The sequence below is a fragment of the Triplophysa dalaica genome, chromosome 8 (assembly GCF_015846415.1).
Source record: "Triplophysa dalaica isolate WHDGS20190420 chromosome 8, ASM1584641v1, whole genome shotgun sequence".
NCBI classification, from domain to species: domain Eukaryota; kingdom Metazoa; phylum Chordata; class Actinopteri; order Cypriniformes; family Nemacheilidae; genus Triplophysa; species Triplophysa dalaica.
This window is the reverse complement of record NC_079549.1, coordinates 21,590,279-21,609,128: the sequence shown is the minus strand read 5'-3', so window position 1 is coordinate 21,609,128 and position 18,850 is coordinate 21,590,279. Positions and strand designations below refer to the sequence as shown.

General features: G+C 36.9%; 1 protein-coding gene across 2 annotated transcripts in view; it reads left to right on the top strand.

Annotated features, from left to right (window-relative positions):
* Positions 1-18,850, top strand: part of pde1a (phosphodiesterase 1A, calmodulin-dependent) — a 70,073-nt gene that overhangs the window by 13,620 nt on the left and 37,603 nt on the right. The window contains exons 1-2 of one of the 2 annotated variants that reach the window (XM_056755537.1): positions 6,362-7,272; positions 9,828-9,854. In XM_056755537.1, coding sequence (XP_056611515.1) covers positions 7,175-7,272; positions 9,828-9,854 — 125 coding nt within the window. In that variant the 5' untranslated portion in view covers positions 6,362-7,174. Of the gene's footprint in view, positions 1-6,361; positions 7,273-9,827; positions 9,855-18,850 lie in introns of those variants that run through there. The other variant, XM_056755536.1, reaches the window with a different exon arrangement.

Genomic DNA, 18,850 nt, shown 5'->3' with positions numbered 1-18,850 from the left:
GTTTTTAAGTATTAAACACCAGCTTAATGTGTTGGTACAACGGTAAGAAAGCCATCTATATGTTGATTTCTTAATAGGATTTCATTGTGTCGAAAGGAAATTTCATTTTAAAGCGTCTTTGAGTAAATCGGCTTATATCTGGTTGCCATGACTATGTCATGGCTGCCATGCTTACTGCAGCTTACTGTTGTTCACTCAGTCTCATTTACTATCTAAGCCTTTGTAAAAGAAAACTTAAATAAATAGGTACATGTTAGTTGCATTTGATTCTTGATTCAAAAAGTAATGATGTTGAACAAAACCAGTATGAGACGTTTAGGAAGAAACAATGCTGTATAATATGTTCTATCTACATTATAGAGGCCTATTCACACCATGGATATACAGTATGTGACCCTGGACCACAAAACTAGTCTTAAGTAGCACAGGAATATTTGTGGCAAAAGCCAACATATCTTGTAAATTTCCTACCGTAAATATTCAAAACTTTATTTTTGTGAGTGGATTCAGCAAAACTGCCAACAAAAATGGCCAGAAACTAATGTAATCGTTGCTGCCCGCTCTTTGGGAATTACCCAGTTAAGTTTTGTATCTATGTAAAGCTTACAACTTCAGCTTTCAGGTTCATCTACTCTCCAAAATGTCATTACAGCACTAAGCCAATACAGAGCGTTAAAACAAACCTGTTTCTTTTTAGCAACCGCCTGCTACTGAGCCACAGATTATCAACCTCATCAATCTCAATATTTAGATTTTTTGCCCCCTTCATATTCTAGAAATTTAAATAGTTCAAATATTGTTCTCTCCTATCAAACCATACATCAATGAAAGCTTGTTTATTCATATATATATATATTTTTATATCGATAAAAAACTGAAAAAAAATATTACAATTTTATAATCTTTATAGAAGATTATAAGATTGCAGATTGCAGAGCAAAGAATGATAAAGCATTTATAGTCAATCAAAATCCATTCTTGCTTGCACATATACAATGTGAAACTGTCTGAGTTTTGAATAAACCGTGTTATTTACAGTTTTTGTGGAGGCTGTTAAAATTATCTTCATAGTTATTGTTCTCTGTGTGAATGAGTAAGACACTATTTTCTTATTTGGAGGAAATATTTGAGATGTGGTCATTATACTTGGTTCAGTTCTTGTAAACCAAGTATTATTGCTTTGAAAATGCACAAATTATAATTATGTGTAATTTAATTGACATTTTGAATTCAAATTCAAACGTATTGCCATTTTTATAATATTTAATTTGATTTATATAGAGCTTTGTGTTGCTTTACAGTAAGAAAAAACAAAAACACAGAGTAAAACACATCGTTTCAATTTGAAGAGCTAGAAATTGCATGTTTGTACATTTCAAAACAACATTAGTAGCAATAGAAGCAATGTTTAGCTAACAATATCAATCTGAACAATTATTTATAAGATTAAAAAGTTATGAATGATACAATATATGATTATTAAAAATCATATTGTTTATGTTGCACATCTGTTATATTTTTTATTTATTTTTATAAATATATAGCCTTGCTATATAGTATGAACCCTGAATAGACTGCTTTCGTAATAAAGAGGTGATGACCTATACAGTTGTGTTTAAAGAACTCATCACAAAGCCTTTTAAAGTATATCTGTTTCCTTGGTTTAATACTGGCGGCAGTGAGTGACAGCTATCCAGCAGTTTACCGTGTCATTTGAAAGAGAAGCTTCATCAATAACTAATGAGATGTAGGCGGAGTCTTTGAGCCCTTCCCTTGTTTACTGTGACACAGAGCAGACAATCTATGAATCTGCGGAGTGACACACAAAAACACAACTAACAATAAGTCTCGGTTCATCTGTGCATCATTTCACCCATGACCTGAAAACTAATGGAAACAGTATACCTGCCTGCCATATTGCAGACAGAAGGATGCATGTTTGTATTTTAAGTTTGAGATTGTAATTTGTTAGCATAACCTTTTCACTGCCTTCCTACGTTTTGTTTCTTGGTATACAGTACATTTGGTCCCCAGAGTTGCATTGTGAATCTGTGCCTGTCATTTGTTTTCCATTGACATTTATTTATACCAGCAGGTGAATTAATGCATCTGTGAGTCTGGTTGTGTCATTTGCATGCTCTTGTGAGATTCTGCTGCATGCCCCCACAATCGTGACATTCAAGGTATTTGTTTTTTACTCTTTGCGGTCTCCATGTGAGGTATCCATGGTGACAGTATTTGGCCTCTGCGTAAGGGGATCAGAATAAAGATGTATCATCTGTTTATCAGGCTCCTGTGACTGATAAAGTCTTCATGTGCTTTCTGCAAGAATGTTTAAATGGGGATTTACCATGTTGTACTGTTACTGTATTGTACTGTGATGTATGGTCTATGGACTCTTTAGCGCGTCCATCTTGGTGTCTGTCATTTTACGTTATTATGCTTATATTAGGTCTATTTGCACATGTGGAATCTATTAAAACGTATTTGTAACCATTTTTCTTCATAGACACTCGGTTTAGCTGAAGTTGAAGCCCGTTGCCTAAAAATCCCAAGGCCAAAGAATTTTTGCATTTCATTAGCTGTCGCAATTCATAAGCAAATGAAAGCCATCTTGTCAAAATGTGTTCAAATTAAACAAGAGCCGATTATGTTTTATAAAGCATCCGTCATACGGGTCTGGGGATAAATATTGTCTGAGCTTTTGCCTCTTAAACCTCCATTTAATTAAAAGGTCGCACACCCACTCTATTACAACAATAACCCGCTTGATGATGATTGTTCTCTGATGTCGGAGCTGCATGTGTGTCCATGAACCCAAGCAGTCAGGAAAAGATGAAAGGATCATTGGGCGAATCTCACTGAAACGGCAAGGTCACACACCTCATGAAGGTTCAATTCTGCATAGAGAAAATAATAATGAAAAGTCAATCGCTTAAATTCATGTTTTCAGACTATTTTAACGACTGAGTACATTTTCCATTAACAGATTTTCATTAGTGCAAAGCATGTAGTCTTTTTTTTTTCTCAATGATGATTCTCATTACTATTATGGAATAACTTTCCAGTTTTTTTGTATTACAGTAACTCTTGTAAATAAATGCATATTTATTGAATATTATAATTATTTACATCATTTTTTTATTTTATAAAAATGGTTTGTGTTGCAAAATTAAAAAACGAAATCATCTTAATTGTTCCAAAAATAGGCTTCACTTTCAAATAAATGATAGCAAAATGTATTGTCTGGGGTCCTTACAAAGCTTCGTTGTGTAGCAGGAAGCCCAAGGGCTTGACGTCTTTTAATGCTGCAGCTATTAGCACACTTCAGTGATGGCGTTTTACACGTGACCTGCTTCCACCCCCATATCAGATGTGTGTTTCATTCGGAGCACAAAGCCCTGAATGAGAAAGCCATGAACTATGTGTCTGTAGCTCAATTGATAGTGAATTGCATTAGTGAAGGTCATGGGTTTGAATCCAAGAGAACACGCATACTGTTAAAAAAGGTATACAGCTTGAATGCACTGTAAGTCGCTTTGGATAAAAGCGTGTACTAAATTGTTTGCCTGCATGTTGAAAAAGACCTCTGCAAGATTGAAAGACCGCAATGCTGCAGTTTGTGTTAAGGTTTGTGCAGTTTGGAGTTAATGCTTATGTACAGCATTCCAGATAGCATGCTACCTTAGAAGGCATTGGACAGGCTACTTGCTAGGTTTTGGAACAAAGCCATTGTGTTTGGTTAATGTAGCGGCGTGCAGTGCTTTCAGGAGTTCGACTTCATTTATTGCTGTGTTTTAGGAGGTCCTGGTCTTGCATTTGTCGAAACCTGAACATTCTCGTACTGTATGCTTCATTGTACCTTGTAGAAAAAATCCAAGCGCTCATAAGACAAAAACTCACCAGTTCCCTCATGTGCTTTGAATCAAACAGCACCGCCTTTCTCTTGTGATGATGTTCTGAGGCAATTTTGTATAATCTGTCCTGCTTGCCCGTTTATTTTTTTGTCAATAATCACCCTTATCAAACAGGTCTTCGATAACCCATGACAGTTGTTATTTGTGGTGTTTGTCGTCGCTTTAATCTGTCTGTCTGTCTTGTCTCCAAGGCCTTCGAGCCATTCTTTTACAGCTGTAATCATTCAAAGCCATTCATATGGCACTGCGTTGCCATGGCAACACCTTTCATCAATCACCATTTCAGTGCCGAAAATGAGTATAATGGTTTATTTACACAGTCGGTGTTAGTGTACTGTCCCATTTTGTGTTTCCACTTATTGAAACAGTTTTATGTGAAACAAATGGGCTAGAGCAACCCCTCATTACGCACTTCTGACTCTGTCAACAAAGACACGCGGATATCAAACAGAGATAGAGATGATGGGTTGTTTTGTTTTTTTATGTGATGAAATTTCTGTGAATTGTACAAATGTGGTGATCTCATTTCGGAAAACAAATGAGACATCAAATCAAACCTTATGAAAATTAAATAAAAAATGAAAAGTGGTAAGTTACCGGTTTTGAATTATAGTTATTTCTTCTGTTGGGTATTCATTAAACACAGATGTTCAACAGTATGTAGGGATGCAGCGTTTACCGAATTTCAATATTAACCACTCGTAAAAACGTCACAGTAATTAATCGTAAAGGATCTGTTACGCCGCTTGTTCCTGTTGCACAAAACAAAGTTAAACCAGCAGTGCACCAGTGCACGCTAGCATTTAAAGGGACAACATCATAATAAATATATCTGTTTTAATTGTCATCATATAGCAAAGACAAAACACACTCCCTGCTGCTGACTGATCAACTTTAATAACTTTAATATGGTTTGATCTATATTTTATTTATACTGTGAAGACTATGAAGTATTATTTTACATTTGACTCCTTTATTCAGTTTCTGTACCTGATAACAACAGTAAGGCCAACACCTGAAAAGCACTGTTAATTTCATTTGTGTGTTTGTTTTATTACATTTATTTGTGCTTTTGCTCATAATTTGATAATTTGTTCTAATTTTGTCACTAAATGATTGACTATTATTTCAGAGTTAGGCTAATAGTTTTATTCTATTATGACTTTATTGCATAGGTAAAAAAAATATAACTAAGACATCATTTTTTTATTTATTACTTTTTGTGGCGGGCAAGTAAAAATGGCCAGAATTTATTTAGAAATTAATGAATGCATAAGTTCAAGTCAAGTTCAAGTTTATTTTTAAAGCACATTTAAGCATGGACCAGGCCAGCCAAAGAGCTGTACAATTGGCAATAAAATATAAAAAAATATATATAAAAGTTTAAACAATAATAAAGACTATGATGATAAGTAGGTTTAAAACCAATGTTTCCATGCATAATACATTTACATTTAGTCATTAAGCAGACGCTTTTATCCAAAGCGACTTACAAGTTGGGTAAACAATGGGAGCAATTGGGTCAAATGTTAGGACCAAAAAAAGCAATAAAAACATCTACTACTAGTCTACTACAGTGTACAGTGTACAGAGCCAAGTATAGTTTATAATAATTGTTATAACCGTGCAACCGTGATTATTCCTCAGACTATAATTTTACCCACAAAATCTATAATCGTTGCATCCCTAATAGTATGCATGTATAAATGTACTATTACTATTAACATTAATTGATAATAATATTTTACTTATATAATTATTTAATTACGTTTAATATAGTTATGGTTGAAATTAATAATCATATTCATAATACAAATGAAAAGGAAAATAATAATAATAATTCACATTTTAATTTAGTAGTTCAGTAGCCTACTGTATAAACAGCGATTGTGCATCTGATAGGAGGTTATTGGTGTAAATTATTGACTTGATCAAGCTATTTTTATGTATCATCCAATCCCAATTTGAGAACTTTCTGCAACAAGCCCAGACTGAAAATCTGGGAAAATCTGAAGCAAAAGTCTTGTAGTGTATTTTAGCCTTAAGCTGTATTCTCTAACAGGCATATAACTTTGAAGAAGTGATCATAATAATTCAGTTAAATTACATCTTAAATACTCAATAGACTGGAGATAATCCGCCCTTCCCCTTAATAAATGAATACCAGCTATGTCTGGCTACACCCCAACCAACAAATATCTTTCATATATACAGGAATGATATTTGTCAGATATGTGACTCTAGTTTTGGCTGAGATACGTTTGCCGTTTTTTTCTTTAGAAACCGTTATTCTTAGCAAACAATCATGAAATTTTTATCAGCATGCTGCTCCTTGCAGCTGCGTTGGAATGAAGGGATTAGAGCGATTCGGAGTAAGGCTGGCGAGAGCAGGATGCTAGCGCGCAGGTTGCTTTCATTAGCCTGCCGAAACGAGAGCTGGGGGGGCTTATTTTGCTCAGCCACCCAATACACGTTCAGAGATGCGCACCGCGGTAAAATACAACTTTAACAGCAAGCTTAATGGTCCTCTATGAATCCGGGCGCGAGATGGCAGGTGAATTTTCGCCCCTGTTGGGCAAAATAATGATGCTGTTGAGCATGTGAGGAGATAATTCTCTCTCTTTGAGAGCTGCGTTTCTACAGCTGCGGACTAGCAGGAGGAGGAGGGGGCTGCCGCGAGAGCCTCCGATCTGTTCGCACCGATCCCTCTCCAGCCAACAGATTCCATCCGAGAGGCGATACGATGCACACAGGTGGATGTTATGAAGGTATGTCTGCGTACGCACACGTGCATTCACAGATGTATAAATGCCCACCTACTGCGTGTGATTAAAGATGCTCATGAGGAGACAGCACTGCCTACATCTTAGATTGATTGGCTGAGAGGAAAAACAAGAAGAGAGAGAACACGCAAACAATCCAATGAGGTTGAGGGAACTGGCAAATGTTCAGATTCACAGAGGGTGATTGATAGATAGATACTCATCAGGCGCAGCGCTGCTTTTCCGCTTGGAGAGAAAAAGAGAGGAAGAAACATTTGTGTGACGTGAGCGTGTGTGACAGCGTTTTCTCGCTGCGCGCTGACACTCACTTCAACGGACTCATGCGCTCTGGAGGCACAAGCAGGACCCTTTGGGAGACGGCTCAACCTGCAAGAGATGCTTTGAAGACTCGAGCCCCTTGCTGCACGTGTTGATCGGCATACCTGCGTATTCCTCTGCATCTTAGAACCACAAACACGAGCGTAAACACAAACCATGGATTCCCTGCCCATCGATACAGATGGATTGGAGAACTCCTTGAAGTACTCCAAGTGCGATCAGACGGGGAAGATGTGGATGAGGCTTAAAGGAATGTAAGTGGTTTGTTGTTTCATGTTATGTCATCTGCACTTGCATGATGGGAAGAATAAAACACGGGAACGATTGGTGTTGTGCTCTCTGTACCATACGATCGACTCTTAGTGGGGATTCTTGACTCACGGGGCTAGAAAGTGTGTGAATGTAATACTAATGAGACCATTTACCCCGTTGGATCTGACTCTTAACACACTTGCTTCAGATCTTTGACAGTTTTGGTGTGGTGTTTTGATCGAGCTGTGTTTGTGTCATTTTAATGTATATTTGTAGTCTAGTCTAAAACGTAGTCCGAAAATGTTAAGTCTTTTTTTTTCAGTTTTAATATGTCTGTTTTATTTATGTCATGAAACGAGAAACACGGATGTTGTACAATACATAACAACAGCAAACTTTGTAGACTTCGTGTCAGGATAGTGAACCTTAAAATAAAAAAAACAGTCATCATTTGTACACCCTCTTGTTGTTCTAAACCTGTACGAACACAAAAGAAGATATATTGAGAAATGTCTCTGTGGTCGTAAAGCGAAAGTCAAAGGGGTCCAGGGGACACCAACATTCTTCAAAATATCCTCTTTTGTGTTTCCCCCAAACGGAAGAAAGTCTAACAGGTTTGGGCTAGCATGAGGGTGAGTAAATGATGAAGAGATTTTGGGATAATCTATCCTTTTAATAGTGCATTGATTTTTAAGGGGTATTTAATTTTAAAACCCCTAGACTCTGTACAATAAAAAGAAACATAAACTTCTCTTGCTGTACATTTTTTGCTGTGATCACACTCATTCATTCATTCTGAATGGAAGCTGTAATGTGGGGTGGACGATGTCAAGTTTGTGTATGAGCCCTGCCACTTGAAATACTCTGCAGTTGTTTCTTCGAACATCCAAGTCAGATTAAGCATAATCAAAATGAATTATATAAACTGTTAAATATGTAATCAAATGTATTTGCTAATGATTTGTGTGCTTTGCATCACTGTCCCAGTGCGTGTGTGCTTTGAGAGAGCTCTGGATTTCAAACTGATAACAGAAGCTTCCTCTGATGACTAATTCAATGCAGTGGGAATCTGTGAATTCCAGTATTTTTAAGACCCTGGCATTGTTCATAATGGAAAGCTCTTATCAGTTTTAAAAACAACAAGTACCCACAGGTTCAAAACAACAAAAACGTAAAAAGAATAAGTCACCTAAAAATGAAGACTGTGACTTCATTTACTCACCCTCACATTGTTGACAAAGGGATGTTAGGCACAATACTAGATCAGTCACCTTCAGTCAGATGGAAAATAAATTATGTATAATGTAAAAAAGGGGACGGAGACCAGACCCCTTTTACTGGGTCAAGGGCCCTAGTATAAATCTGCTGTACCCCAGTATAAATTTCAAGTCTAAATTTTAACAATTTAATTAATCTGTCAGTGTAATCATTTACATTGATAATAGCGGCAAAAAAACGATCTATATGAAACGTAGTAACCTATTTCACGCTTGTAAAAACGACGCAGTTCGAAAATACAAACTCGTGCTACACTTTCACGCAGAAATCCATGTATCCTTACAACAACTGCAGCACGCAGCTGCGCAGTGTGCACCAGGGGTGAAGACATGCGAATAAGTAGGCAATGAAAACATGACGAAACTAAAGTACATTTCTAAATTCTAAATTGCCACTGTTGGTCAGAATTTGTTTGTGCAAAGCAGGGAAATCAAAGAGATGATGAGATTGATGGAGGTAAGAATTGATAACAAATGAGTGTACATCTTTAGCCAATCAGGTCTCAGATATTAGAGGAAAATGTCTCAGGAAAACCTTTGTCAAGTCTGTAAAATTGCATTGTTGCTTAGAAGAACATTTGTGTTCTGTACATTCCTTAATGAAATTGAGAAAACTGAAATAGCTATGTGCTGTTATACACACTTATAGGCAGGACAGATTAAAGCAAGAAATGAACCAACTTTTGAAATATTATTTTAAAATATTTTTTCAAATAAAATATGCTCTGTATATTACTTCGTGCCATAACATGAATGATTTCTTGAAACATTGTAGGATAATTGTAAATTCTTGAAAATATGTAATGATTGATTGTTTTCATTGTGTTATGTAGAATGAATTTCATTATTTCCATACAGTGCATGCAACCATGTTAATAAAGTTTATGTTAAGTATGTTGATATAAAATATACAGTTAAAATAATAAATCAAATTAATTAAAATATTTTTAAATACATAAATATTTACCTTACCTAGTATTGTTGCACTATAGGAATAGTGGTTTAAGCAAGGGAAGTTTGTACAGTGCATTGTGTTGCATACTTCTTGCACACAACAGGGTTTTAAGAAAAAAAGTTTGGGTGGCTGTGTAGTATCGCACCTGATGGAGACTGTTGCATGGAGGAAAGAAATTCATGCCTACTTGAAAAAGGAAATAATATAAGAACACTATTCCTTTAATTGAAATGAAACGGAGAACATTCACTGTTATAGAGAAATCTCATCCTTTAGTTCAAGTAGAATCTGCAAGCTAAAATACTTCAATTTTTGTGTTTTACAGGCAGAAGTACAAAAGCACGTCTCAGAGGTAAGTCCAAAGTTGGTCTCCATTTGTGTCACATCAGTTCATTGGACTAATGCCTCAGTGAACATTTCATGCATGACAAGTAATGCAGGCGCAATCATTCCAACCACAATTTTATCACTCCAGCTGGGTCACTAATGGTCTCATCATCACCTCTATCATGTGGGGGTTGCGTAATGGTTGAAGATCTGGTGTGCTATTGCAACACTTGAAGCTAAAATCCTAATTAGATGGGCCAGTCAATGAGCTGACGAATTATTGACATCACGATTAACTATTAACCTCTGTCTGTCTACTCTATAACTTTAGGCCAATGAGATTAGCGCTCTTGGGAGACGGTCCCTGCACTTTGGGTGTTTATAAAGACATTGGGTGTTGGACACTGGTGTTCTTTCACCTTAATCGATTATTTTCATGTCGCACTCAAAGACCTTCATTCACCGTCTGAAAGTGTCTTATATTGTACAGAAGTGGGACAGCTCGGGGATGGAATGCTGAAGAGATTATTACAGCTTTTACATGGCAGCGCTTTATTGATAGTCCTAAAGTGTTCTGGTTAGGGTTCGTTCTTAACCACTCAACTTAAATATTGAGCTTGTGCAGTTGATTTAGCCCAAAATAAGCACACAGTGCAGACTCTGTTATGTAGATAATAAAGACTTGGTAAATTTAAGATTATAGAAAATATCAATATATCCTGCACAACATTTAAAATGTGACGCATAGTGATGTCATTGTTGAGTGGATTCACTGAAATGGGATTGGTCTTTTCATAATATGGTATACATTTATCAGTTTATAAGTATATTTACCATTTTTAGTTATTTAACCCTACACAGTACCTGCAGCACTTTTTCAAGTGTCATGTTCATAGACATGTTCCTGGAGACCACCACACAAGATGTAAGCACTGTTCCAGAAGCACTTCTGGTTTCGTTTTTATTATAAAAACGTTTCGTTTTTATATATTTCATTATTTGAATCATGCTTATATCATTAAATGTGAAAAGTATTTTTTTTTTATGTTTTGATTCAGTTATAAATGTTCTGTTGGTTGTAGTGTTGTGTACTTTTAAAAACCATGAAACAGGAAGTTCTTCCGGACCAGCGTTGGTTCAGCATTGTGTACGTTTTCCGAAGTGGTCTATAGCTTATTTGGTAGATGTCATTGGATTTTATACATAGGGAACATGCTAATGTAGTTTACCTTAAATGGACTAAAATATAAAAGATGTTATGTTTAAGTAATATAACAATTTCCATCCACATGTTTTGTTTCCTATTTTCTCAAGCGCAGTGCATTCTGACTTTCAGATATAAATTTTCGATTTTATTTAGCTGTCCTGGTATTCTTCGGGAAATGCAAATTGGGTTAAACTAGGAAAACATGTTAAGTGAATAATAGTAGGTCTAATGAATTAATAATGAGTGCCAAAGCGTACAAAGTACTTACCCAGCAGTGAATAAATAACACATTTTCTTCCTCACAACACAAAAGCACTGCTGACTTTAAAGGGCCCCGATATCTTTACTGGCCCTCCATGTGGAAGCCTCCATCAAGCTCTCATGTGCAGACCAATCAGAAGAGTCTACCTGGGGTGAAGTGGCCCTCACACACACCCACATTACTGCCTGTGATGCTAAACACTCGTCTGCCCTCAGTAACAGGCCCGCATTTATATGACGCACGCTGAGATGTGCTATTCAACAATGGCCTTTCTTTCAAAGCACAGCTCTCCACTGTCAGTTAGATGTGTGCTTTAGAACATCCCTGAAGAGGACAGCGTGTCGCTCCATCACTAGTCAGCACAGGAGACAAGTCGAATTCATGTAATTCAGAAATTCATGTGTCAAAATTAGTCACGTTGGTAAAGTGTGATGGGTTTGTGTTATTTAGGAAAAATGCTGTGTACTGTAGTTGGGTAAATCTCACAAAGAAGAAGTCTGCTTGTAAACGGTGTGTTATTATTATATGATTCAGGTTCGTAAATTATATATTTTCTTTATTTAGATTATAGGGTGAAAGGAATCCCAAAGCAAGTATTGATATATGCATTTGCCGTTAGACTTCTTTTCCGTATCGTGATCTGTATCCGAGTGAAACGGCTTCTGAAAAAAATGTAGGGCGGGGCGTTATCTTGCCCTTCCCTTTTTGATTGGTTTGTTGTAAGCCTTGAAGGGAGGGCTAAAAATGACTGGCCATTGGACAGTCCGTGTAGTCCTACCTCTTTTTTGTTGCTTTCGTCATGTGGTGAAGAATTGTTATTAGAGAGGGGGAGAGGAGCTTAATGTTTTTGATTAAAGATAACGGGGCCTATTTTCATGATCTAAGCGCATGGTCTAAAGCGCAGGGCGGAAGTGCACTCGGGGTGTGTACGAATCCAATTTTGCTAGTTTAACGACTGGTAAAACGGTCAGCGTGCCAGGCCCAACGGTCTAAACGGCTTGTCCCGACACGTTTAATGAGTAATGGGTGTTTTTGGGAGTAACATGCAGTAAACCTCAGAGTCTCATCTCTCATTCCCTTTAAGAGCCAGTTGCACGCGCGCCACGGCGGATTCGCTATTTACACGGCTGACTTTGCAAGAGCAAAGATTGGACGCTTTTCAAGAGAGGAAAAGCATCTATTGGACAAGCCAGATTTTTCCCTATGTCCACAAAAATCATCTTTTATATTGTACTTCATTTATTTTTATATTTGGCTTTGTTTGTGTGCTGCTGCGCATCCCTCTGTGTAATAAATAAAGGGAATGCGCGTTCTGGACCCACCCAGAGGTGCATTTTCAAGCAACGCGCACTTTAAATAACAAAAAAATATTGCATAGTCTATTTTCACTTCAACAAAATAACAATGCGCCTGAAAACACCTCTTTTTTAGACAAAAAGGGCGCACAAATGAGCACCAATGCAGGCTTTTCAAACAAAGCAGTGCAGAACGGGAAAATGAGAACTGCGTCCCCGCGTACTGCGCCGAGTGTATGATAGGGCCCTACAAGTGCAAATTAATTATGAATATAATAATGAAATAATAATGCTGTGCACGGATAGATCATTAATAATAATCACTGCAACACTGTGTAATACACTTCAAAATTTCCTGTTTTATTGCATGGTGACTTTAAAAATGAAGCTTATTAAATGCTGTTTGTTTTCTTTCTTGACAAAATAGATAAATATCCACTAGAGGCCCCCATTAACTGTTCCAGTAGACATTGACCCCGCTTGTGATTTGGTTTTTTGATTCTATGAATTCTTATCCATCAGCAACCAACTCAGTTAATTGGCTCTGTTATTGTGGATTGATTTATTCACAAATACAGAACATAAACATACAGGTTTTCCCGGATCAGTATTTTAACTAGCATAAAGCAGTCACTTCAGGGACGTGAAAAGTGGACTGACCTTTAGTATTAGAGCAACAGCTGTTCAGAAGGGTGTTGAGTGTGTATGAGAGTGTTAAGAGCTTAACACAAGATGTTTATGTGAGAGGGACTTTTTTAATAAAGATCATTACAAAAGGCTGGATTTCCATAAGGACTTTAAAACAGCAAGTGTCCAACTAATTTATTATGAATATATTGTATTTAGTCTATGAGAGCATATATAAAATAGACGGTTTTATAACATTACTTTTGTTAATATGCATATAAATAGCATTGTTCTTTAATCACTTTCCATGTTGGGCGAGACAGATGTTTTTCTGTTTTTTTGTTGCTAAAGAACAGTGATAAAATAAAATGCTGCTCACTTTTCTTGTCATTCTCTGTGTCCGCAAAAGAATGAACAAATGCACAAATACAATATCAGTTATATTCTTTGCTGTTTATTTTGTCACATAAGGAGATGCATAATGTTTATCAGATGCATTATGTTTATTAGCATAATATTATTAATATTTAATTACCTAAAAGTCTGTTTATGTACATCGAAAGTACGGTCACTGAGCTGTTAAGTGCAAACTACCCTCATTTTGTTCAGTACCTGGGACTCCTCTGTGGAACACAAAGGAAGATATTCTGTGAAATGTGTCAATGGGTTGGTTTGGTAACCAACATTCTTCAAATTATCTTCTTTTGTGTTTTGCCGGTCTTGCAGGGTTGAAATGACATGACATGAGATTGAATAAATGATAAAGAAAAGTCTTTTTGGGGGGAACTAATCCTTTAGCATAATTGCATGTGGTAAAATCACTATAAAACATTGTTCAATATTTAATATTAAACTGTAATTATTTTAAAACCGGTGCCAAGTTGAGGAAGACAATTTGACATCTGCAGAGTAGACTTTCTGTATATTTCTGCTTTATTTTGTGTGGGCACTACTGTCAACAAGTTCCATTCTGGTCCTCGAACCATCTCTCCAGCAGCGCATTCAGTAAAACCCACTGATGATGTCTCCTGGCAACTGACTGTTTCCTGTTTGCTGGCTCTGTATTCATTTCAAGCTCTAAGAAATGGGCAGATGTTAACGAACAGACCACGAAACCCGAGGGCAAAGAGGCTTGCGGGTCTTTCATTGTGTCACATTCTCTCCGCTTGTTTGAGAACGTGAAGCCCATTAATCCTCTGTTGATTCTTAGGTCCTGAGTGAGGCGACCACGCACATGCCAAAAGTGAGATGTTGTTTCTGGTTCTTGTCAGAAATAAGCCCCAGTCACCATGTGGAGAGAATGAATCAGTTATTTTATCCCCCTTCCTGTGTATTTCAAACACCACTTTTTGACATTGCTTCTCAAATGGGGGAAGATTCAGCAAGCCGTTTAATCTTGGATCATTAGCATTAAACAAACTTTTAAAATAGATAAAAAAATAACAACAGTGGCTAACAATACTTAAAACAGCAATGTCAAGTTTTAAGACTTAAAGGAATAGTTTACATTCAAAATGTTGTCATCCCAGGGGATTGCACATACTTAGAAACAAAAATGTATAAAATAATGCAATGTAAGTTGCTTTGGATAAATGTGTCTGCCAAATGCATAAATGTAAATGTAAAGATTAGTATGTAACGTGACCTGCAAGTTTCAGAGATGGCGATATGGAGAGAAATGTTATAGCAGTTTATTATTTTATTAAGTTAATAGTGTGCTACAGCTAGTATTTTTTTATCCATCTACATTGACCAGGAGCAGAAACCTTATTTGAACTTTTTAAGTAATTGGTCAGCAGTATTGGCCGCAAATATCCAATGCATCTACAGACAACAAATCACACAAATTGAATTTTACCTACAAATTTGTCTATCCCCATGGTTACTGTTACCTACTAGTTATAAAACAGAAAGGAATTGAGATTCATATAGGTTAGTGCATTTTAATACACTATGTCTGCCAGCTAAACAAGTGAACTAAAATGCCAGAGCTCGGAAATCTTGTGCCATATGTTTGTCCAGAAAAAAAGGCTTGTAGGACTATTATATGTGACCGTGTATAAAAGCCATTCAGTGATCTAAGCAAGAGCAATTAAGGGCATTATTTGTCCATGCTTGCATAATTTCTTCCCTTCTGCTTTTCATTATTTTTGCCTCTATTACTTTGAGTTGTGAATCTCTCTGATGTTGACTGACTCAATAGGGCCGCTTGACTTTGACTTGATGAGATTGCGGTTTGAAAGCTTCCTGACAAATAGTTTTGCCTGAAAATGAAAGTGTAGCAATGCAATTACAATTTTCTTACATTCAATCACCAAATGTGCTGGGCCTTTAATTATTTCAGCGAATGACCAAATCCTTCCTTTTAAGTGGGCTTTGAAGCCATTTTGTGTGCTTTTGTGCTGCAGCAGAACAAGAAAACATGAAAGTCACATGAAAACATAATCAATACATGGCTTTATGTTATGAGCTCTAATCAGAAGGCTAAATTTCTACTGTCTGTATCTAATGGTCGCCCATGCAATTATTTTTTAAGCTGCTATCAGTGTACAGCGGTGAGCAGAATTCTGCCATATCATACATGCAGCGCAGTGTTTTTTGCCAGTTTCAGCCTTTTTCTGTTGTTTCATCTATTAGAGCCCTTTCAGTTGACTTGTTGTAAATGCAAGGGAAGTTTGGTCTGTGCACGCTTCAGATCTGAAGTAACATAAGGCTGCACCGACCTCGCGCTTTAAAACTGTTATTTAAGTTTAGTTGTCGTTGCTCTTGTACAATAGATGAACAACAGTTTATTTGTATTTGAATACTATTTAGAGGCTATTTTGCGTTAGACACTCCATTATCCCGCAAGTGTCTTAGTGTCCACACCCATTAGATCCTGTTACAAACATTCCCTAGCTCTTATTTTATTTATAAAAGACACGATTTTTATCAGATAATACTCAACCTTAAAAAAAAAAAAAGTTTTTTAACCCCTTTTTGATAATACTTTTGGCCACCAATGGGCCAATGACAAAAAGAGATGCAAATATTTTCCATGAGCCATTTTTCACAGGTATTAAATTGAACTTACACACTTTTATGTTTTTATTTCCATGATGAGAAAGCTAGCAGAAAGTTGCCAACAACTTCATTTGACACTTAATTTATTTGCTTTTCCTTCCATGACAGCTTTAAAATTTTGTGGAGCTCAATTCATAAGCGCAGGTCTTTTGACAAGTCTGTCAAGAAGAAGAACACCAGACTCACAAATGATTCTCAGAATCTGATTGCATTGTGCCACTTTCATTTGAGGTTCACTATAATCAGATCAAAGTCCTGCTTGAATGATGTATTTAAATAACAATTCAAATTCAAACACTAAGAGCTAATATTTCCTCATCTTGACATGCTAATAAGATAATTTTCTTCCCATTCAGCCCATTCGCACACATTAACACCCTTCAAATTTCCTTACATTGTCTCTATAGCACCATATTCATTCGCAGACCTGATTTTGTTTTAGGTGTGTGAGACTTTCCCTTACTACTTAAAGTGTTAAATAAATTCTCCTAATATCGTCTAAGGAATGATCGTCAACTGGGCTGTTACCACTAGCAACATTCCCTTTATCCTCATAACGACAGGAGTAATGTAAAAGAGTTGTGAGTGATGTTTTCCCCAGCCTCCTGCGGCGAATGACTCATGCTACCCGACGGCTTTCAGCCACGCTCAGTCTTAACAGAATGCACCGCAGACAAGCTAATTATCCACGTGTTTGCATCTGTGTGCTAATTAATCGTACGCCGCGCCGTCTCCCAGCTTTATGTTCCACTGCCCCACTATAACACTTCTGCCGTTTATGTGAACACAACACAGCTCAGCATTGTTTTGATTTAGGTCACTTACTGAATATGCGATTCTGCGCCATGATGCTGCAAAATGTGGGGAGAACGTTTTTCAATTTCTCAGTTGTTAGAAGAGTGCAACGCATGCGCTCGATTCACAGGGTAATGTGAAAATGAAAAGAATGTACATGTTGTACACAATGTTTTTTGGATAAAAGTTGCCAAATGCGTAAATGTAAAAAAGCAATAAAAATGTTTTTGTTAGGTGCATTATGTTAAAACTCCCTCTACTGTGGTAGAATCTTGACAAAAGACACAAATGTATCATTAGCATAATTGTAAACTGTCAGCAGTTGCATAGTTGTGCATTAAAAAAGCATGCAGTCACAGGTGTATGCTTATTGGCATCTACTGAGGCAATCAGATTTAAAAGAATTGTGGGATTATCAGTCAGTACAAATAAACAAAACACAAAGGCACAACACATGAAATACTTCTTTAGACAAATGAACCGTTGTGATTGCAGGAAAACGAATGTTTGGAAGACACAAGTGGAAAGAGACGTGAATGTTATCAAACTTCCCCAGTGTTGTGTGGGAGGTTGCAAGTTTCTGACACATTTTGAAGTACCGATGGAAGAAATCTCACTTGGAAAGATAACTTCAACTTACAATTTCTCGTCTTCAGAAGAAAACTTCTAGGGTTTCAAGAAAGTGTCTCATGAGCGTTGCAGTTCAGACACTTTGCTAGTATAAATAAACTTAAGTCCTACGACACTAAAACTGTATTGGTACAATTGTCTTCTTTGCATATTCATATTTTTCTTCTAGGAAGTGTAATATTTTAATTGTCCAGTGTATGAAATTTAGCGGCATCTAGTGGTCAGGTTGCGAATTGCCACCAGCGTCTCACTCCACCGCTCACCCCTCCCTTTTGAAGCATAGGGTGACTGACACAAGACGTTTTGTCATGTATGGCGTTTTCAGTTCTTTGCCGAAGGAGATAATGTATTTACAAAACGCGTTCAGTAGACGTGTTTGTTCATTGAGGGCTAATGTGGAAACAACATGGAGAATTCCATGTAAGAGGATGTTTATAAATGTATGTTATGTATGTTATATTGCATTTCTGTTAGTAGACCCTCAAGTTCAACAAATTTGCACACAGCACCTTTAAGAAAACGTAACTCATAAAATGATCGCTTGGCTTCATTGTGTGTCTGAGATTACTCGACTGTCTTTGCTATATTGAAACACAATGGCAAGTCATTCAATGGAGAGCACATTTGTATTATAAAATAAATGTTAATCATTATGGGGTGATGAAGTCGTTTCAGAACAGCAATGCCGAGACGGCAGCTGGAGTGTGTTGCCATAGAGACCAAAGGAACAACTTGTGGTGCAATGCGTTTGATTTTCAGTGAAAGATTGAAAGTGTCTCATGAATCTGTCACATTTCTAATGGTAGATGGAGGCCACCTTTGACCTTTGCTTCTTCTCATGAGGAGGTAATCAGGGATATTGATAGATCAGAACAAGGCCTTTGCCCCTAGTAGTACAAGCACTCTTTTTAAAATGAGAAGAGTGTACAAAAACTCAATATTGGCAAATGCTGTCTTTGGTGTGGAACCCACAGAGAATAGACACAGAAAGGCTTTTTGTGGCTTTTTAAGATCGCCGTCAAATAATCCTTTAAGTCTGTGTTGTCCTTTTGAATATCTCCTATATCGTGGTTTGTGAAGTCTGTTGCTATAGATACAGTAGCTGCAGGCTTTCATTGGGTGTTCGATTTATCCTTTATCTT